This window comes from Hyla sarda, chromosome 8 (assembly GCF_029499605.1).
Source record: "Hyla sarda isolate aHylSar1 chromosome 8, aHylSar1.hap1, whole genome shotgun sequence".
Taxonomy (NCBI): Eukaryota; Metazoa; Chordata; class Amphibia; order Anura; family Hylidae; genus Hyla; species Hyla sarda.
The window spans coordinates 79,050,064-79,072,521 of record NC_079196.1 but is presented as its reverse complement, the minus strand read 5'-3'; the positions used below and the strand labels follow the sequence as shown (position 1 = coordinate 79,072,521).

Here is a 22,458-nt window from a genome sequence, read left to right as displayed (position 1 = left end):
CTATTTTGACCACCTATAATTTTTTCATTTTTCTGTATATAGGGCGTTATGAGGGCAAATTTTTTGCGCCCTCATCTGTACTTTTAATTGATACCACATTTGCATATATAAAACTCTTAGATAATTTTTTATATTTTTTTTAAATAAAATTTGACAAAAAAGCAGCATTTTTGGACTTTTTAAATTTTTTACGTTTACGCCATTCACTGTACGGGGTCATTAATATTATATTTTGATAGTTCGGACATTTGCGCATGCGGCAATACCAAATATGTTTTTTTTTTTTTAAATTAACGCTTTTTGGGGGTAAAATGGGAAAAACTGACAATTTAAATTTTTATTGGGGGATGGGATTTTTCACTTTTTTTTACATTTTTACTTTTTATTTTTACATTTTTCAACTTCTTTTTTACACTTTTTATGTCCCCATAGGGGACTATCTATAGCAATCATTTGATTGCTAATACTGTTCAGTGCTATGCATAGGACATAGCACCGATCAGTATTATCGGTGATCTTCTGCTCTGGTCTGCTCGATCTCAGACCAGAGCAGAAGATCCCGGGAGCCAGCCGGAGCCAGGTGAGGGGACCTCCAGCTGCCATGCTGGATGATCAGATCACCGCGGCGGCGCTGCGGGTGATCCGATCATCCATTCAAAGTACCGCACTGCCGCAGATGCCATGATCTGTGTTGATCATGGCATCTGAGGGGTTAATGGCGGACATCCTCGCGATCGCGGATGTCGGCCATTACTGGTGGGTCCCCAGCTGCTGCTAGCACCGTTCCGATGCTCGCCGTCATACACAGGACGTAAATGTATGTCCTGGTGTTCGAAGTCCCGCCATACCAGGACGTACATTTACGTCCGTGGTCGTTAAGGGGTTAAGAGCCCAGATATAGGTATAACAGTTCAATGTAGAATATTTCTCTGCTGACTCAATAACCACACTCTAAAACCTCTAGTTTATATATTTTATATTTCATAGAACAATACATTAGCTCATACCATGTAATAAAAAAAAAATATTACTCAATTTATAGGGCCAGCACCCACCTCTATTTTTAAGATGTAATCACCAACCCCAGCTGTGACATCATCAACCCTATTGACTTCCTCATACCTATGATATAATTCCTTAAAATGCTAACATAAAGGGGAACTACCAAAAAACATACAATGTGTTGGCAGACAAGAACCATTTGGCCCATCTAGTCTTCCCAATATCCTGAATACCATGAATAGGCCCTGGCCCTATCTTATATAAAGGATAGCCTTATGCCTATCCCATGCATGCTTAAACTTTTTCACTGTTCATCTTTCATGATGTTACATCTTCCTGATATCATCAGCTGTGATAGCCCCTGCGATTTTATGCCTTGCAGCCCATCATCATCTTGGGTATAGCAATGACAGTCTGACAGCCACATGTTCTGGTGTTTCATTTTTAGGGCTGAAAACCTTTGTGAGGACAACACCCATGAGCCACTCCCCATATAGGGATTGCCAGTGCTCATTAGACATCATCACATGTACATATCCCTGATAGCTTACCATAAAGATATTTCATATACAATTTTACCATCCATCATAATTTTAGAAACACAGTAATATAAGAAGGACATCATTTTTAGTACTATCAGTTAAACAAATGTAATAGGTACACCCCCCCCAAAAAAAAATCATAATAATTTGCACTCTGCTTAAAACATCCCCCACCAATAAACAAAAACTGAATACAATTGTTATTAACAATAAGTAATTAGTATTTTGCCTTAATTAAGTATTTTTCCTAATAGCACTATTTAATAAATACCATACATACTCGAGTATAAGCCGAGTTTTTCAGCACGATTTTTCGTGCTGAAAACGTGCCCCTTGGCTTATACTCAAATGAAGAAGAAAAAAAATCGCAGGCATACTGGTGGGGGTGGCGAGGGGGATGGGCCAGGCCGTCCATTGCACCCAACTACGCTGCAGGGACCCTCCGAATTCCAGTGGGGAGGGTGAGCCAGTCTGGGCCATCCATCTTGACCGGGAGGCCCTCTTCACCGCTCCGGGCCATCCCCGAACTAGTGACGCTGCATTGACGCAGCCGCACAGGTGACGTCCGTGCGCAGCAGACGTCCATGACGTCAGGGATGTCCCTGCGCACGGATATATAGCGTCACTAGTACGGGGCAGGCCCGGAGCGGAGAAGAGGGCCTCCCGGTCAGGATGGAGAGCCCGGACCGGCTCAACTCTCCCCTTGGAATTCGGACGGTCCCCGCAGCTTAGATGGGTGACGATGGATGGCTGCTAGGGAAAGACCAACAGAGCTACAACTGGGGAAGTGAGTAGAGAACAAGAGAGGGGGTATGTATGATGACGAAGGTCTAGATGATGACAGGGGGGATGAGGGGGGTCTGGATGATGACAGAGGGGGATAATGGGGGTCTTGATGATAACAGGGGGTCTGGATGATAACAGGGGGTCGGGATGATGACAGAGGGGTCGGGATGATGACAGGGGGGGGGATGATGGATGAAAGGGGAAGGGGGGATGATGTATTTTCCCCCCTAGGCTTATACTTGAGTCAATACATTTTTTTTTCCAGGTTTTTGGGGTGAAATTAGAGGCTTCGGCTTATATTTGGGCCGGCTTATACTCGAGTATATACGGTAAAATAAATACAACATAAAAGAATAAACTTTTTTTTGTTTCTTTAAACTGGACCAGTTCCTACATTTTCCTAATGTCAGTCCATTATCTTAGCTTTTAGTACCAATGAGCAGGATAAGGATAACTGGAATGCTCAGCTGAAACTACTTCTGGAATGGAACCAGCTGGAGTTGGCCAGCGAGGAGATCTTCACTAATGACCGGAGGTGGGAGGTGCGTAACATCACAATATCAATACTACCGACTTTTCAGTTGTAAAACATTAATAAATGTCCATGACAAGGCATATGTAAGAACAGGTATGAAAAATGTAATCATATATGCATGAAAACAAAAAACAAGCATTAACTTTCTAGCATTGGTTGAAAGATATTAGTTGCTGGCTTTAGTTATTGGCATCTGCTTGATCAGTTTCCTCTAATGTTGTATGGTTGAATGGTGCCAATAAACATTAAGTCAATCTTTCACTTTGTACATGCACTGATAAAGTATGCTTACCAGGGCTTTCCAGTGGCAATATAAGTTCAAATGAGAATTTCTGTTCAGTGCTACAGAATATTTTGGCATTATTTAAATAATGAAATTATTATGATCTAATTATTAGATGTAAGATATATTTATTTTGCCATATAGTTTAAGAACTGAAAAGCTTGGGAAAACATTGTAGTATATTTAGAAGTCACAATCATGAGATCTTGTGGAGTAGCTTATTGCCTCATATTGGTATCCGAAACGCCCGGAGACAACCTGATCACATACACCACATTCCCTCTCTAGCTCTGGAAGACATTGCTTGCAAAAGGTCTGAAGTTGCCCAAAACATCATGTTTAATTCCTTATTTTCCGTATATATATATATATATATATATATATATATATATATATATATATATATGTATATATATATATATATATATATATATATATATATATATATATACAGTAAACATACTGATTTTCTTTATCATATGTCTGGAATAAATATTGCTTATGCACAGTACATAACATTTTTGTAAATAATAAATAATAATAATAATAATAATAATAAAAAATAAAAAAAATATAATATATATATATATATATATATATCCCCAGTTTTAAATGATTAGACATGCATTATGCCTCCCATTTAGTTCTTTTGGCCTGATGAAAATGGCACAGGGTTCACCAGGCCCACTTTTGAGTTGAAAGGAGAGACAGCATGCATATCCGAAAATGGCTTTAGTTAACCAGGGGACCCCACTTTCTAATAATTGGTGGGGTCACAGAGGTTAGATCCCCACTGGTTAGACACCCATCACCTGCAGATTGGTGCTGAGTGTCCTGCGTGGGAAAACTCTTTTTAGACAGGTACAGTATTTTTGCATTGTGTATCTTAATTTCATATGTGGTAGCCCAGTACAGGAGTTGCACCCCTGTACCCTTGCTACCCTGTTAGGCAGACTCCATTCGGTGACCCCTGACAACCCCCCCTCCCCCATACCTATGTTCCGTGAATAGTGTTAAATGCCTATGTTATTCAATGTAAAGTGTATGTAGTGTTATGTACCTTTAAGTAATGTTGCTAAGTGTTGTAACCAAGGAAGGTACCAGTGACAATGTGACCTACAGGGTGACCTATTGGACTCCTGAGTCTCCCCCATATAAACCCTGGGTAGAGCTAGTTCAGTGTCTTCTCTTAGTCTCTTGAGTGCTGAGTACAGTGAGGTCAAGTCCAGAGAGAGTGTCTAGTGTCCTGAGGAGGCCAAAGCCAACCATGCAGCCACAAGTCCACTGCCCCACAGGTGAACTTCAAAACCTGGTAAGCTGCAAACTGGGTGAAGTCTGTCTAGTCAGTCCCAGTCAAGTCAATCAAGATTAATCTATGTCAAGTCAGCGTGGCCCTGCATCAAATTGTCCAAGTCCACTACAAGTCCCAGCCCTGAGGTCTCTGAAGTCACTGGTCACCTCCTTGAGCCTGGCTAAGTTGTTAAGGCTGTTACACCTGTCTAACTCAGTAAAGCTGCCGTTGTTCTGTAACTTGGCGTCCGAGTCATTATTTGCCCCTGTGCCTTGCCCAGGATCAAGCGGTATACCTTCGGGTGGTGAAGAAGTTTAAACCATGCCCTGGCATCACGAACACAAGGGGTTAATGCCTTCTGCCTCTAGGGTAATAACATCTGCCCTCATCACACCCTCACCACAACTTTTGGTGTCCTACGAACAGGATACGGGTGTGTGCCTTATGCAAAAAGTACCCCCCCAATCTGAACTGTGTCCAGCATTGCAGAGTAAAATGCACGAGTGTGCGACACAAATTGCGCCACAAAGTGTACGGGACCTTAGCAGTGAAAAGTGTTTATTCTGAGGCACTTGTGAAATAGAGGAAGAGGTGTAGAAAAGTCTGTTATTTGCCATTGTCAACTGCTGAAACTCTGTACCTGAAAGAGTTAATCTGGCCCGGCTCTGCCCCATCAGTCCCCAGCTGTGATGCCTCTTCAATCCAGCGAGGAGGAACCAAAGAGCCACTGTGTTGCACAGGGGAACATTTTTCTGACCGGACCTTAACAGGAAGTTACCTGGAGCCATCTTGGAGGTTCCGGTAACTGCGCTCAGCTCCGGCTGTCACCTGCAAAGTCAGCGCTGCAGTACAAGCTCTGACTACACCACCGATCATCAAAGCTAAGTCTCTGCTACCTGAATCTGTCATTGTTGTCCCGTTATTGTCTGCAAGTCTGGTCCCAAGGCTGTTTATCACCGGGTGCCTGCAAAATAGAGGGGAAGTGTCTGCTGCAGTATCCCCATCATTCAAACTGGATCCGCTGCAGCACCTCATCAGCTCTCTTAAAAGGGAACACACCCCATTCTTCTTAAAGTGACAGCACACTCAAAAAGCAACAATACTTCGGAACCCAGCACTGCAGATCAATCGGGCGCCAGCTCCCCTTCGTCTCCGGCGGCAAGGTCATCACCTGCCCCAGCAGCCGGGGGCCTGCCTCCTGTTACGTTATGCGCTCCGGCCACACACGCCGGCCGTGATCTCATGATCCCCTTACCTTCTGCTTCCAACGGGGCTGGGATTCGCAGCGCGGGACACGCCCGCATGTGAGCCCCAGTCCATCACTCTCCGGGTGTTTCTCTGCCTCTCGGCTCTGGTGCGTGTGTCCCCGTCCCCTAGGGCGTGCGCATGCCAGAGCTTTAAGATTTAAAGGGCCAGTACGCTCATTAGTGTAATCCACCTGTGGCTCATTTATAAATTCTTGCTGAGAACTATGGCAGAACTTTAAAATCTAAAACGCATAACCCGTCCTGGACTCGTTTTGGCAATAAAAGAACTGCTAACAGGACAACTACAGGGACCGGCAATAGAGGAAATCCGAACCTGACCAGCGTCTAAGAAGGCGACGGTGGAGCAGATCTCTGAGAGAATGTACCAGGTATTTGAGTAACATTCTCTATCAGAGGTATGTCTCCGGCTGTATGAAAGGCAACAAAAGCCAGGTGAGACCTTGAGAGCGTATGCTGTAGCCCTACAGAATGCCCTAGAGACTGCCCAGAAGCTATATGGTATAACTCCAGAGCAGGGCAATAAAGTGTTAATGAACAGATTTATTGATGGGGCCCACAACAAGTGGGACAAGGCCCAATTGAGAATGTTAGCAGTCCAAAACCCTAACATGTCATTTCCTGCTTTCAAAAGATTGGCTATCCAAGTGATTGAGTCCGGGACTGAGTTAGAGGAAGTTTGTACTCCCGTTACACCTGTTCAAGAGCCACTAGGGGTGGTAGCCAGGCCTATATCATCACAGTCCTGTTATGCCTAGCGCTCCGGGTCCCCGCTCCTCCCCGGAGCGCTCACGGCGTCTTTCTCCCTGCAGCGCCCCGGTCAGTCCCGCTGACCGGGAGCGCTGCACTGTTTTGGCCGTTGGGGATGCGATTCGCACAGCGGGACGCGCCCGCTCGCGAATCGCATCCCAGGTCACTTACCCGTCCCGGTCCCCTGCTGTCATGTGCTGGCGCGCGCGGCTCCGCTCTCTAGGGCGCGCACGCGCCAGCTCTCTGAGACTTAAAGGGCCAGTGCACCAATGATTGGTGCCTGGCCCAATTAGCTTAATTGGCTCCCACCTGCTCCCTGCCTTTATCTAGTCTCCTCCCTTGCACTCCCTTGCCGGATCTTGTTGCCTTGTGCCAGTGAAAGCGTTTAGTGTGTCCAAAGCCTGTGTACCTGAACTTCTGCTACCCATCCTGACTACGAACCTTGCCGCCTGCCCCCGACCTTCTGCTACGTCTGACCTTGCCTCTGCCTAGTCCTTCTGTCCCACGCCTTCTCAGCAGTCAGCGAGGTAGAGCCGTTGCTAGTGGATACGACCTGGTTGCTACTGCCGCAGCAAGACCATCCCGCTTTGCGGCGGGCTCTGGTGAAAACCAGTAGCCTCTTAGAACCGGTCCACTAGCACGGTCCACGCCAATCCCTCGCTGACACAGAGGATCCACCTCCTACCAGCCGGGATCGTGACAGTAGATCCGGCCATGGATCCCGCTGAGGTGCCGCTGCCAAGTCTCGCTGATCTTCCCACGGTGGTCGCTCAGCAATCGCAGCAGATTGCCCAACAAGGACAGCAGCTGTCGCAGTTGACCGCCATGTTACAGCAACTTCTGCCTCTGCTACAGCAGCAACCATCGCCTCCGCCAGCTCCTGCACCTCCTCCGCAGCGAGTGGCCGCTCCTAACCTCCGCTTGTCCCTGCCGGACAAATTTGATGGGGACTCTAAACTCTGCCGTGGATTTTTGTCTCAGTGTTCCCTGCATATGGAGATGTTGTCGGACTTGTTTCCTTCAGAACGGTCTAAGGTGGCGTTCGTAGTGAGCCTTCTTTCAGGAAAGGCCTTGTCTTGGGCCACACCGCTCTGGGACCGCAATGATCCTGCCACAGCCACAGTCCAGGCCTTCTTTGCTGAACTCCGGAGTGTCTTCGAGGAGCCAGCCCGAGCTTCTTCTGCCGAGACTGCCCTGTTGAACCTGGTCCAGGGTAATTCTTCCGTTGGCGAGTACGCCATACAATTCCGTACTTTTGCTTCTGAACTATCCTGGAATAATGAGGCTCTCTGCGCGACCTTTAAAAAAGGCCTATCCAGTCGCATCAAGGATGTGCTGGCCGCACGAGAGATTCCTGCCAACCTCCAAGAACTCATCCATTTGGCTACCCGCATTGACATGCGTTTTTCTGAACGACACCAAGAGCTCCGCCAGGAAAAAGACTTAGATCTCTGGGCACCTCTCCCACAGCATCCTTTGCAGTCTTCGCCTGGGCCTCCCGCCGAGGAGGCCATGCAAGTGGATCGGTCTCGCCTGACCCAGGAAGAGAGGAATCGCCGTAGAGAAGAAAATCTCTGTCTGTACTGTGCCAGTACTGAACATTTCTTGGTGGATTGCCCTATCCGTCCTCCACGCCTGGGAAACGCACGCACGCACCCAGCTCACGTGGGTGTTGCATCTTTTGGTTCTAAGTCTTCTTCTCCACGTCTCACGGTGCCCGTGCGGATTTCTCCTACAACCAACTCCTCCCTCTCAGCCGTGGCCTGCTTGGACTCTGGTGCCTCCGGGAATTTTATGTTGGAGTCCTTTGTTAATAGATTCAGCATCCCGGTGACCCGTCTCGTCAAACCGCTCTACATTTCCGCGGTCAACGGAGCCAGATTGGACTGCACCGTGCGTTACCGCACAGAACCCCTCCTGATGTCTATCGGACCCCACCACGAAAGGATTGAGTTCTTCATTCTCCCCAACTGTACCTCTGAGGTCCTCCTCGGTCTGCCTTGGCTCCGGCTTCATTCCCCCACCATTGATTGGACCACCGGGGAGATCAGGAACTGGGACTCTGCCTGCCACAGGAAGTGCCTCTCCCCCCCTCCCAGTCCCATCAGGCAAGCCTCTGTGCCTCCCCATGGCCCCCGTCCTGGTGTCACACTGCCCCGTGCCAGGCCTCGCCCTCTGCCCTCCCTCCCCATTCCCACTCCTGCTGTACTGCCTGCCGTTGAGGAAACCCTCCATTCTTTCCCGGTGTCCTCATCCCAGGGGAGGCAGTTACCGGACAAAGAGAAGGGGAGACCTAAGGGGGGGGGTACTGTTACGCCTAGCGCTCCGGGTCCCCGCTCCTCCCCGGAGCGCTCACGGCGTCTTTCTCCCTGCAGCGCCCCGGTCAGTCCCGCTGACCGGGAGCGCTGCACTGTTTTGGCCGTTGGGGATGCGATTCGCACAGCGGGACGCGCCCGCTCGCGAATCGCATCCCAGGTCACTTACCCGTCCCGGTCCCCTGCTGTCATGTGCTGGCGCGCGCGGCTCCGCTCTCTAGGGCGCGCCAGCTCTCTGAGACTTAAAGGGCCAGTGCACCAATGATTGGTGCCTGGCCCAATTAGCTTAATTGGCTCCCACCTGCTCCCTGCCTTTATCTAGTCTCCTCCCTTGCACTCCCTTGCCGGATCTTGTTGCCTTGTGCCAGTGAAAGCGTTTTGTGTGTCCAAAGCCTGTGTACCTGAACTTCTGCTACCCATCCTGACTACGAACCTTGCCGCCTGCCCCCGACCTTCTGCTACGTCTGACCTTGCCTCTGCCTAGTCCTTCTGTCCCACGCCTTCTCAGCAGTCAGCGAGGTAGAGCCGTTGCTAGTGGATACGACCTGGTTGCTACTGCCGCAGCAAGACCATCCCGCTTTGCGGCGGGCTCTGGTGAAAACCAGTAGCCTCTTAGAACCGGTCCACTAGCACGGTCCACGCCAATCCCTCGCTGACACAGAGGATCCACCTCCTACCAGCCGGGATCGTGACAAGTCCCCTGTACCCACTCCAGTGCAACCTACTTTGCCAGCCACCGCAGCTTTAGATCTACAGAGTGTTAGGCAGGACATTGAGCAATTGACCAAGGCTGTTAAGGAGCTGCCACCCGGCCTGCTCCATCTTACCGTGAACCACCCTTGCCTAGGAAACCTGCCCCTGCTTCTGCTCGCCACAATCCCAATTACCGTAATCATCCACCCAATAGATATTCGGGGACTCAGAGTCCATTATCTGGGCCATGTTGTCAGTGCAGAGGGAGTTAAGCCAAATCCGGAAAAGGTGGATGCTTTCAAGAACTGGCCTACCCCGCGCACGGTGAAGGAGGTCTGGAGCTTCTTGGGATTTGCCGGCTACTACAGCTGCTTCATCCCACACTTCGCCCAAATTGCATAACTTCTCGCAGCTCTCCTATGGGGTATGGCGAAGGAGAAGTACAATAGAAGATTACCTATTGAATAGGCCGAAGAGCAAGAGACAGCGTTCCGAGCTCTTAAACGTCTGCTGACAGAACCACCCATTCTGGCTTATCCAGACTACAGTCAGCTATTCCGGCTATATACTGATGCCAGTTTTGAAGATTTGGTAGCTGTCCTGTCCCAAGTTCAGGATGGACAAGAGAAAGTGATTGCCTACACCAGTCGTAACCTGCAAGAAGCAGAGAAGAATGATGGCAATTACAGCTCATTCAAATTAGAACTTCTTGCCCTGGTATGGGTCATGACAGTTCAAAGATTATTTGGCTGCCACGCCATTTACTGTCTACACGGATAATAACCCACTGGCTCACCTGAACACTGCCAGGTTGGGTGCCATTGAACAGCGATGGGCTTCAAGATTAGCTAATTACAGCTTCACCATCAAGTACAGAAGTGGCAAGTCAAACGTCAATGCCGATGTACTGTCTTGGATGACCCCCGGTGAAGGACCACCTGTCAAAGACGTGTGGGAAGATGGGGAGATGCCTCCATTTTATCAACGGTTTGTGAACCGCCCTCATGGATGGTGAACCCAGGTCCGAAAAGGTTCAAGAAGACCTGTACACCTGGAAGATTCTACAAGATGAAAGTTGGACTACCTTCTGGCGAAAAAGGTACCAACCTGTCTATGACAGGCCCAGTGTGACTATGAGTTAAAACATCTGTGGTGACAGAGGAAGAGACTGTTTGTGCACAAAGGACCAAAATTCTTTGGATCCAGTCTCTGGGGATCAACTTCATCCGATTCTGGTTCCCCAAAGAGATGCGGTGATGGTCCTCAACGCATATCATGACCAGTCGGGACACTTTGGAGTCCACAAGACCGAAGCCACTGTCAGGCGAAGATTCAATTGGATTGGAATGCGGAGCGACATTGAGAAATGGTGCAGTGAATGTTCTGTCTGTAACGTCACCAAGAATGTGCGCAAGAATGCCAGAGTACCCCTCCTCTCCATCCAGAGTGACAGACCCAATCAGTTGGTCACGATAGACCATGTGAAGTTGTCTCCTACCCGGTCCAGGTATACCTATGCTCTCACCATGGTGGATCATTACTCCAAGTGGGCTTTCGTGGTACCTGTCAAAGATCCCACAGCCAAAACAAAGGCCCAGATGTTCTACTCTAAATGGGTGCAAACCCTTGGATGTCCTGAGTCTGTCCTAACTGACCGTAGAACGGCCTTTGAGGCACAACTCTTGCAAGAACTATGTCAATTCCACGATTGCAAGAAACTCCGAACCACCGCCTATCACCCTCAGGGGAATGGGCTCTGTGAGCGCATCAACCAAGTCTTTATCCATATGCTGCGAGCAGCCTCTGTGTCAAGACAAGAAGAATGCCCGAGGCTATTGCCCGAATTACTGGAGATTTACAATAATACAGTACACTTCTCCACTGGGTACATCCCCTTCTATTTGATAATGGGACAACACGGGCAACTGCCTAAAGACTGAACATTCGGGTTACAGGCTCCAATCAACAATTCTCCACAAGCGTCCCTCGAGTGGGTCTCTGACCATCAGAGGAGGATTCAAGAGGCCAAAGAGATTGTCAGTAAGAAAATTGGCGAGGCCCGACAAAGGCAACAAGATGATTACAACTGCCATGCCTCAGCCAAACCACTCCAGGTGGGCCACAAATTTTGGCTACGGAAGTTCCCAAGAACAAATAAATTGGATTCCATCTGGGAGACAGAACCCTACACGGTGGCGGCTATACCCTATCCCGAGTCTAATGTGTACGAAGTCCAGAAGCTGGGGTATGAGCTACAAGTCGCACACCAAAATCATATCAAGATCTGTCTTAAAGAAGATTTACCCGTACTCCCACACCTGCCTCTTCCAGATGTCGGACCTGCAAAGGAGTATGTTCCTGGCGAAAGGATCCACCCATCCATGGATTTCCTAATGTTCTCTCCAAGTCAGCAAGCATTCTTCTGTTTGCCTCCAACTCCGGCACTAATCGAACCAACGTTAGTCAATACGCCAGTCCCTGCTCTATCACCATTGGCTCCAGCTTACACACCTGTCTCCAGAGTGCCAGCAATGGCCCCAACCTCTCAATACAAGTGCCAGCGGTTCCAATTCCAACAACTCCTGAGCAAATTCCAGCTCCAGTATTTGCCGAAAAAGAGCCTGCTGGAGTTCCAGAAGTTCCTTCAGTTCCTAGCTCCCCAGAGGGGGTGTTGGGCAGATCCCAAAGGTCCACACAGGGACAGTTACCTGCAAGATATAGGGAGTAACAATATCCTTGTATAGAAGTTATTTGTCCATAGTATACTAATGTCTAGTTAGTATAGCATAATTACTTCTAATGTCATTTCATGTACAGATAGATAGTGATGTACATAGCACTTATGTATCTAAATAGTCAAATGTCATATAACTAGTTAGGACTGTAACTAACAAGTCTAAGTATTCAGTCCATAATAGTCATTTAATGTCTAATTATTTTCCTGTCCATCGTGTACAGGGTACTCTTGCGGTCAGAGAGTTCTCCTGGAGGTGTAAGTAATACATACAGTGACAGAGCTACTGTGTATATAGGTAACATTCTAATGTGTTGTCACAATGAAAAAAAAACTGTGTATTTACTTGTCAAATGTTATGGGGAGAAGTAGCTAAAGCCGAAGGGCCCCTTTAGCAAAGGCATTCGGGTAGAAAGCCTCTGGCAGCCCGCTCCGATTTCATCCTTATTCTCCAGCAAGCAGTTATAAGTCCAAAAAAGTTCCATATGTTTTAATTTTCTTTATCCCAGTCTTCAATACCCTCACAATGGAGCATGTAAGGACATTAAGAGCAATGCCACATGGACTCTTCCCCAGTTTATTTGTTCACCAGCCCTGTGAAGGACATTTGTGACATGACCCAGGAACTGTTTGTTGCTATCACCAGGCCTCAGTGGCCACTTCATGTTCATCTGCCCTCCAGGACTGGGCACCGAGGACGGCTGTTGTTAAGAGGGGGAGTTTGTGGTGGCCCAGTACAGGAGTTGCACCCCTGTACCCTTGCTGCCCTGTCAGGCAGACTCCATTTAGTGACCCCTGCCCCCCCTGTACCTATGTTCCGTTAATAGTGTTAAAGGCCTATGTTGTTCAATGTAAAGTGTATATAATGTTATGTACCTGTTGAAGTGTTGAAACCAAGTAAGGTACCAGTGACCATGTGATCTACAGGGTGACCTATGGGACCCCTCCTGAGTCCCCCCCCATATAAACCCTGGGTAGAGCTAGTTTATTCTCTTCTCTTAGTCTCTTGAGTGCTGAGTAGAGTGAGGTCAAGTCCAGAGAGAGTGTCTGGTGTCCTGAGGACTCCAAAGCCTACCACGCAGCCACAAGTCCACTGCTCCACAGGTGAACGTCGAAACCTGGTAAACTAAAAATGGGGTGAAGTCTGTATAGTCAGTCCCAGTCAAGATTAATCTGTGTCAAGTCAGCGTGGCCCTGCATTAAATTGTCCAAGTCCACTACAAGTCCCAGCCCTAAGTCCCAGCCCTATGAAGTCACTGGTCACCTCCTTGAGCCTGGCTAAGCTGTTAAGACTGTTACACCTGTCTAACTCAGTAAAGCTGCCGTTGTTCCGTAACTTGGCGTCAGAGTAATTATTTGCCCCCGTGCCTAGCCCTGGAACCAAGTGGTATACCTTCGGGTGGTGAAGAGGTTGAACCATACCCTGGTGTCACGAACACAAGGGGTTAATGCCATCTGCCCCTAGGGTAATTCCATCTTCCCTCATCACACCCTCACCACATATATATATATATATATATATATGTATATATGTATATATACAATATGTCACGGTTCGGCTGGCAGGAGGTGGATCCTCTGTGCCAGAGAGGGATTGGCGTGGACCGTGCTAGTGGACCGGTTCTAAGTCACTACTGGTATTCACCAGAGCCCGCCGCAAAGCGGGATGGTCTTGCAGCGGCGGTAGTAACCAGGTCGTATCCACTAGCAACGGCTCAACCTCTCTGACTGCTGAAGATAGGCGCGGTACAAGGGAGTAGACAAGAGCAAGGTCGGACGTAGCAGAAGGTCGGGGCAGGCAGCAAGGATCGTAGTCAGGGGCAACGGCAGGAGGTCTGGAACACAGGCTAGGAACATATAAGGAAACGCTTTCACTGGCACAATGGCAACAAGATCCGCCGAGGGAGTGCAGGGGAAGTGAGGTATACATAGGGAGTGCACAGGTGAACACACTAATTAGACCAACTGCGCCAATCAGTGGCGCAGTGGCCCTTTAAATCGCAGAGACCCGGCGCGCGCGCGCCCTAGGGAGCGGGGCCGCGCGCGCCGGGACAGGACCGACGGAGAGCGAGTCAGGTACGGGAGCCGGGGTGCGCATCGCGAGCGGGCGCCACCCGCATCGCGAATCGCATCCCGGCTGGGGGCAGTATCGCAGCGCACCCGGTCAGTAGATCTGACCGGGGCGCTGCAGTAGCGAGGATGTTGCGAGCGCTCCGGGGAGGAGCGGGGACCCGGAGCGCTCGGCGTAACACAATGCAGTGCACACAGCAGGGTTTTGGGTTGGGAGCCAAGGTTCTTCAGTGGAGCCATTGAGTAAAAGAAACTGCCATCCCTTTGTCTTCTACCATAATATCTTGCCCTATTGTTTTTAGACTTTTGTTCATTAGTTATCTTTCCTTCATCATGTGTTCTTCTTTTCTTGTTTTTCACAGTCAGCTGACTTGGAAGATGCCATGTTTGCAGCACTTGTAAAAGATAGGCCAAAATTTGTGCGTCTTCTCCTTGAGAATGGTTTGAATCTACGCAAGTTTCTTACCAGTGAAATCCTTACTGAACTTTTTTCTCTACACTTTAGTACTTTAGTTTTTCGTAACTTGCAAATTGCCAAAAATTCTTACAATGACACTTTACTAACCTTTATCTGGAAAATGGTTTTGAGCTATCAAAGGAATCGCAAAGAGGAAAGGAATAGCTGTGATGACTCAGAGATTCAGGTGAATGATCATGGAATATCTCTCACAAGTTGTAACTAGATGCACAGATGACATTTTCTATAAATCTGATTAGGTCTATCTATCTATAATTAAAATAACCTGCAGGACTCCAAAAGACTGTGGTAAAAGGTGACGTATTTATTTCATCATACGCAATTCACTTTACTTTTTTTTAACAACAATCTTTTGAAGCGCTTTGGGTCATTTTTGTTTTGTGAAGTCATCCTCTGATCCAGTGCTGTTTTCTGTGCTATCTATCTCATCGATCTGTCTTATGTATCTGATCTATCTATCTATCTATCTATCTATCTATCTATCTGATCTCTTTTGTCCTATCTATCTCCAGAAAGGACAACACTCTGTCCAGAACAGTCTCATGGTATAAAGGAAAAGTCTCTCATTCTCAATGTTACTAAAAAAAAACTTATCCCCTATTCTCAGGATAGGGGATTAGTTTTAGATAGCGAGGGGTCCGACCGATGGGACCCCCGCGTTTGTCTGTTCGGAGACCCGGCCCTCCTTCAGAGTGGCACACCATGACCCCTGGCCGAAGCAGGGGCCATCAAGTCTTCTCCATATATCTCTATTGCAAAGCCTATGGCAGATCTCGTGACGCGCCACTATGGGGGAGAGCTGATGCTCCGAACAGACAATTGTGGGAGGCCCCAGCGGTCGGATCCCCTGCGATCTAAAATTTTCCCCCATAAGCAGAATGTTTTCTTTAGTAACATTGAACATTAGACTTCTCCTTTAAGCAATACTGTTCTTTGTAAACAGATTCAAAAAAAACAAAACTAGCAAAAATATTTCAGCACTCTAAAATATGATCCAGTGATTTATCCACCCATGTATAGCGGCCAATTTTTCAGCCCTCTCCTGAGTGTTTGTCAAGGCTTATATCTGTGATACATGGGTGAATAAATCACTGGATCATGTTTTGTGCTGCAGTCTTTTTCTATTATTCTATCTATCTATCTAAATGGAATAGAACACTGCAGCACTCCAAAAGTTGTGGAAAAATGTGGGTAGCGTTTATTCCATCATGGTAAACAAGGCAACGTTTCAGCTGCTAGCAAGTGAAGATGTATAAATGTAATAGAGGAAGTGACATCATCAATTATATCACTCATTTGCATTGGAGTAATAACAAATGTAAACAAGTGCAAACAGTAGTGATCAGTGCAATAATCATATGAAATTACAATACAGTTGAATACATACATATATACAAAAAGTATACAGAAGCTAGTGTATATAACACTGCAAGTAAAGTGAAATAACAATATATAAACTCATGGAGGCGGAGGCTCTGGGCGGGTACTGCATGGTTGAGGCAAAGGCGCCGGCAGTGCCGTCAATGTGACAGGCGCACGCTGGGTGCAAAACGGAAGTAAACAGGGCAGGAGGGTCTGCCGGAAGTCCATGTATACGCGTATGCACACTGTGCAGTGGAAAGCCACACAGACATGCTGAGTACTGGCGCATTCTGTGGGAATGTGCGTGCAAGCGCACTGGGGCAACAGGCTCGACTAAGGGCAATGGAGTATTGGCAACCATTAAGGGTGTCTCAGTGCATAGTAAACAATCATGCATTAAATTAACAGCTGGTACAAAATATTAATATCTGTCACAACTAGGCAGCAGAAGATGGCATAAGTAGGTAGAGATAATTGAATGGCAGGTAAGGTAGAGCAACAAGTAAATGATGGGGGTCATAGTACCACATGCATAACACACCCCGTGGACACAGCTCTCTGGACCCATCCACAGGGCATAGAAATGTCCTAGGTGGAGGCAAGTGGATGGCACAGGGGTTCCGACCAAAGGAAGGGAACCCTATGTACTACCAAGTGTCCATTCACTGAGGGTGGCATATAAAATACCCTAGCCAGAAGTGTCCCTGTTAGGGTCACGGCAGGTAGTGGATCCTCTGGGGCTGTGTGGATGATGACGTGAGCCGTGCCAAGGAGAGGGGTCTAAGGTGCCGCTGGTTTTCACCAGAGCCCGCCGCAAAGCAGGATGGTCTTGCTGCGGCAGGCGGAACCCAAGTCACTACCCCTGGAATGACTTGTCCACACAGGTTGCTGGGATGTGGCATTGCACAAAAGGAAACTGGCAAGACGAGGACAAGGAAGCAGTAGGTCAAGGCAGGTGGCACAGGTGCAGGGTCAGGTAAAGGAACAAGGATCAGGAACACGGATATCAGGAACACAGAATGCTTTCACTAGGGCACAAGGCAACAAAGATCCGGCAGGGATACAAGGGAGGAGCAAGTACTTAAAGACAGGGTGCAGGTGTAGACACTTAATTAAATGAGTACTGGTCCTTTAAATGTAAGAGCTGTGGCGCGTGCGCCGGGGCTGCGAGAACAGGAAGACCAGGGAGGTGAGTGACGGGCTGGGATTCGCATGCGGGCGCGACAAGAGAGTGCTCACGGCCAGCGTGTCTGGCCGGATCACAGATGTTACAGTACCCCCCCTTTGGTCTCCCCCTCTTCTTTGGAAATCAAAAAGCTCCCCACTACATGAGACCAAGGGGTTTCTCAAATGTTATCACAGTGATCTTTTACAAAATTGTCCCCAACAAATGATTTCACAAGATTTCCAGCCAAGTTGTGGAGAATGACGCTGAAGCCAATGAAGACCAAGGAGAAGCTCCGAAGTGCAATGTGGTAGCACATAAAACTCAATTTTTTCCTTATGCAAATCCCCACTTGCATGACGAGGGGTTCCGTGCGGAATTGCACCTTACAGTTCAGATTTCGTCCATTAACAAGAAATGTAGAAGGGCTTGACAAGACAGGTCACTGGAAGACAGTGTTTATGGACCTGGGAGGCACCAATGAAATTGCCAGCGGAACCAGAGTCCAAAAAAGCTGAAGCGATGAAAGAAGTCTTGGCAGAGGTAAACACTTGAACCGGGATGGTCAAGCGAGGAGAGGTAATATTCACATGAAGGGATGCCACTCCTACTTGTCCAAGATGAGAGCGTTCTCTCAGACGCGGAAGCCGTACAGAACAGTCTTTGAGAAAGTGCTCTGGACTGGCACACTATAGGCACAAGTTCTCATTGCATCAACGCGATCTTTCCTGCTGCGTTAAGCGAAAACGGTCCACCTCCATAGCCTCTTCGGCAGGAGGCAAAGAAGACAGTAGAGGTGGATGTTGGAACACGAGTTCCATATGAGGTAAATGCCGTGTTCAAGCAGGTTCTTTTTCCAAAGGAAGTTCTTCCTGCCTCTCGCCAAAACGCACATCAATTTGAGTGGCTAAGTGGATAAGTTGGTTCAGGTTAGTCGGAGAATTTCATGCAGCGAGAGCATCCTTGATTCTAGAGGAAAGCCCTTTTTTAAAGGTAGCACACAAGGCCTTGTTGTTTAAAGCAAGTTCAGAGGCAAGTGTGTGCGGAACGGAACCGCGTAGTCGCCAACAGAGTAGTTCCCTTAGCAGAGGTTCAGAAGAGCCGTCTCGGCAGAGGAGGCTCGCGAGGGTTCTTCAAATGCATTGCGGAATTCTGAAAGGAAGGCCGACAGTTTCAAGGAGACCAGATCTCTACGATCCCAAGGAGGAGTAGCCCAGGCTAAAGCTTTTCCAGATTATAGACTGACCATAAACGCCACTTTAGCACGCTCCGTCGGGGACAGATGCGCCATGTGTTCTAGATGGATAGAACACTGTTTCACAAAGCCTCTACACAGCTTGGGATCTCCGTCATACTTAGAAGGCAAGGACAAACGAAGCTTGGTCCCAGGAGAAGCTGCAGAAACAGGAGGAGGCTCAGGAACAGGTGGCTGCTGCTGTTGCTGCTCCTGAGCGGCAAGATGCTGTTCAACCATGGCTGAGAGTTGATTCAGTTGTTGCGCCTTATGGGCTAACTGCTGCGACTGTTGAGCCACGATGGTATAAAGATCCGAGACATCTGGCAAAGGCACCCCAGCGGGATCCATGGGCGGATCTTACTGTTAGGGTCAAGGCAGGTGGTGGATCCTCTGGGCCTGTGTGGATCCCTGTGCCAGGGAGCGGGTTTAAGGTGCCGCTGGTTTTCACCAGAGCCCGCCGCAAATCGGGATGGTCTTGCTGCGGCAGGCGGCACCTAGGTCACTGGGATGTGGCGTGGCACAAAAGAAAACTGTCAAGACAAGGACAAGGTAGCAGTAGGTCAAGGCAGGTGGCACAGGTGCAGGGTCAGGTAACGGAATAAGGATCAGGAACACGGATATCAGGAACACAGGAACACAGAATGCTTTCACTAGTGCACAAAGCAACAAAGATCAGGCAGGGATACAAGGGAGGAGCAAGTACTTAAAGACAGGATGCAGGTGTAGACAATTAAATGAGTACTGGCCCTTTAAATGTAAGAGCTCGGCGCGCGCGCCCTAGGAGGCGGGGGCACACGCGCCAGGGCTGCGAGAACAGGAAGACCAGGGAGGTGAGTGACGGGCTGGGATTCGCATTCGGGCGTGTCCCGTGATGCGAATCCCAGCCCCACCGGCTCCGGGGACATGACAAGAGAGCGCTCACGGCCAGCGTGTCTGTCTGGAGCGCAGATGTCACAGTCCCACTCACCAATGCATTCATTCATGACCCCTGCTCTTGATGACCTGCTGGTACCTGAAAAAGTTATAACAGAAGAGCCATGCCCAACACAAATGTCACGATGCCGGCTGGCAGGTAGTGGATCCTCTGTGCCAGAGAGGGATTGGCGTGGACCGTGCTAGTGGACCGGTTCTAAGCCACTACTGGTTTTCACCAGAGCCCGCCGCAAAGCGGGATGGTCTTGCTGCGGCGGTAGTGACCAGGTCGTATCCACTAGCAACGGCTCACCTCTCTGGCTGCTGAAGATAGGCGCGGTACAAGGGAGTAGGCAGAAGCAAAGTCGGACGTAGCAGAAGGTCGGGGGCAGGCGGCAAGGTTCGTAGTCAGGGGAGATAGCAGAAGTTCTGGTACACAGGGTATAAACACACAAAGAACGCTTTCACTGGCACTAAGGCAACAAGATCCGGCAAGGGAGTGCAAGGGAGGAGACTAGATATAGCCAGGGAACAGGTGGGAACCAATTAAGCTAATTGGGCCAGGCACCAATCATTGGTGCACTGGCCCTTTAAGTCTCAGGGAGCTGGCGCGCGCGCGCCCTAGAGAGCGGAGCCGCGCGCGCCAGCACATGACCGCAGGAGACGGGAACGGGTAAGTGACCTGGGATGCGATTCGCGAGCGGGCGCGTCCCGCTGTGCGAATCGCATCCCCAACGGCCATGGCAGAGCAGCGCTCCCGGTCAGCGCTGACCGGGAAGCTGCAGGGAGAAAGACGCCGTGAGCGCTCCGGGGAGGAGCGGGGACCCGGAGCGCTAGGCGTAACAGTACCCCCCCCCCTTAGGTCTCCCCTTCTCTTTATCGGGTAACTGCCTCCCCTGGGATGAGGACACCGGGAAAGGATGGAGGGATTCCTCAACGGCAGGCAGAACCGCAGGAGTAGGAATGGGGAGAGAGGGCAGAGGGCGAGACCTGGCACGGGGCAGTGTGACACCAGGACGAGGGCCATGAGGGGACACAGAAGCTTGCCTGATGGAACTGGGAGGGGGGGAGGGGCATTTCCTGTGGCAGGCAGAGTCCTTAATGACCTTAGGGGGACCGGATACAGGAGGAACCACAGGGTCACGGCAGGGAGTACTGGGAACCGGTTGAAGGCAGTCCTTGGAACAAGAGGGGCCCCAACTCTTGATCTCCCCAGTGGACCAATCCAGGGTTGGGGAATGGTGTTGAAGCCAGGGTAGTCCAAGGAGAACTTCAGAAGAGCAATTAGGAAGGACAAAAAATATAATCTCCTCGTGATGAGGTCCGATGCACATTAGGAGGGGCTCCGTGCGGTAACGCACGGTGCAATCCAACCTGGCTCCGTTGACCGCGGAAATGTGGAGAGGCTTGACAAGACGGGTCACCGGAATGCGGAATTTATTCACAAAGGACTCCCGAATAAAATTCCCAGAAGCTCCAGAGTCCAGGCAGGCCACGGCTGAGAGGGGAGAGCTGGCAGAAGTGGAAATCCGAACAGGTACCGTGAGACGTGGAGAAGCCGACTTGGCATCAAGAGACGCCACACCCACGAGAGCTGAGTGCGAGCGTGCGTTTCCCAGACGTGGAGGACGGATTGGGCAATCCACCAAAAAATGTTCAGTACTGGCACAGTACAGACAAAGATTCTCTTCCTTACGGCGATTCCTCTCTTCCAGGGTCAGGCGAGACCGATCCACTTGCATGGCCTCCTCGGCGGGAGGCCTAGGCGCAGATTGCAGTGGAGACTGTGGGAGAGGTGTCCAGAGATCTAAGTCTTTTTCCTGGCGGAGCTCTTGATGCCTCTCAGAAAAACGCATGTCAATGCGAGTGGCTAGATGAATGAGTTCATGCAGGTTAGCAGGAGTCTCTCGTGCGGCCAGAACATCTTTAATGTTGCTGGATAGGCCTTTTTTAAAGGTCGCGCAGAGAGCCTCATTATTCCAGGATAGTTCAGAAGCAAGAGTACGGAATTGTATGGCGTACTCGCCAACGGAGGAATTACCCTGGACCAGGTTCAGCAGGGCAGTCTCAGCAGAAGAGGCGCGGGCAGGTTCCTCAAAGACACTTCGAATTTCCGAGAAGAAGGAGTGTACAGAGGCAGTGACGGGGTCATTGCGGTCCCAGAGCGGTGTGGCCCATGACAGGGCTTTTCCAGACAGAAGGCTGACTACGAAAGCCACCTTAGACCTTTCAGTAGGAAACTGGTCCGACATCATCTCCAAGTGCAGGGAACATTGCGAAAGAAAGCCACGGCAAAACTTAGAGTCCCCATTAAATTTGTCCGGCAAGGACAGGCGGAGGCTAGGAGTGGCCACTCGCTGCGGAGGAGGTGCAGGAGCTGGCGGAGGAGATGATTGCTGATGAAGTTGCGACTGAAGTTGGTGCACAATGGTGGACATTTCCGACATCTGGTGGGTTAGATGGGCGATCTGTCGGGCTTGCTGGGCGACCACCGTGGTGATATCAGAGGCAACTGGCAGGGGAACCTCAGCGGGATCCATGGCCGGATCTACTGTCACGATGCCGGCTGGCAGGTAGTGGATCCTCTGTGCCAGAGAGGGATTGGCGTGGACCGTGCTAGTGGACCGGTTCTAAGCCACTACTGGTTTTCACCAGAGCCCGCCGCAAAGCGGGATGGTCTTGCTGCGGCGGTAGTGACCAGGTCGTATCCACTAGCAACGGCTCACCTCTCTGGCTGCTGAAGATAGGCGCGGTACAAGGGAGTAGGCAGAAGCAAAGTCGGACGTAGCAGAAGGTCGGGGGCAGGCGGCAAGGTTCGTAGTCAGGGGAGATAGCAGAAGTTCTGGTACACAGGGTATAAACACACAAAGAACGCTTTCACTGGCACTAAGGCAACAAGATCCGGCAAGGGAGTGCAAGGGAGGAGACTAGATATAGCCAGGGAACAGGTGGGAACCAATTAAGCTAATTGGGCCAGGCACCAATCATTGGTGCACTGGCCCTTTAAGTCTCAGGGAGCTGGCGCGCGCGCGCCCTAG

The 22,458-nt window shown here is 49.6% G+C and overlaps 1 protein-coding gene across 6 annotated transcripts in view; it reads left to right on the top strand.

Annotated features, from left to right (window-relative positions):
* TRPM8 (transient receptor potential cation channel subfamily M member 8) overlaps positions 1-22,458 on the top strand; it is a 273,438-nt gene that overhangs the window by 157,407 nt on the left and 93,573 nt on the right. For 5 of the 6 annotated variants that reach the window (XM_056535991.1, XM_056535992.1, XM_056535990.1 and 2 more), the window contains 2 exons: positions 2,754-2,872; positions 14,629-14,910. In XM_056535991.1, the coding sequence (XP_056391966.1) occupies positions 2,754-2,872; positions 14,629-14,910 (401 nt within the window). Of the gene's footprint in view, positions 1-2,753; positions 2,873-3,910; positions 4,010-14,628; positions 14,911-22,458 lie in introns of those variants that run through there. The other variant, XM_056535996.1, reaches the window with a different exon arrangement.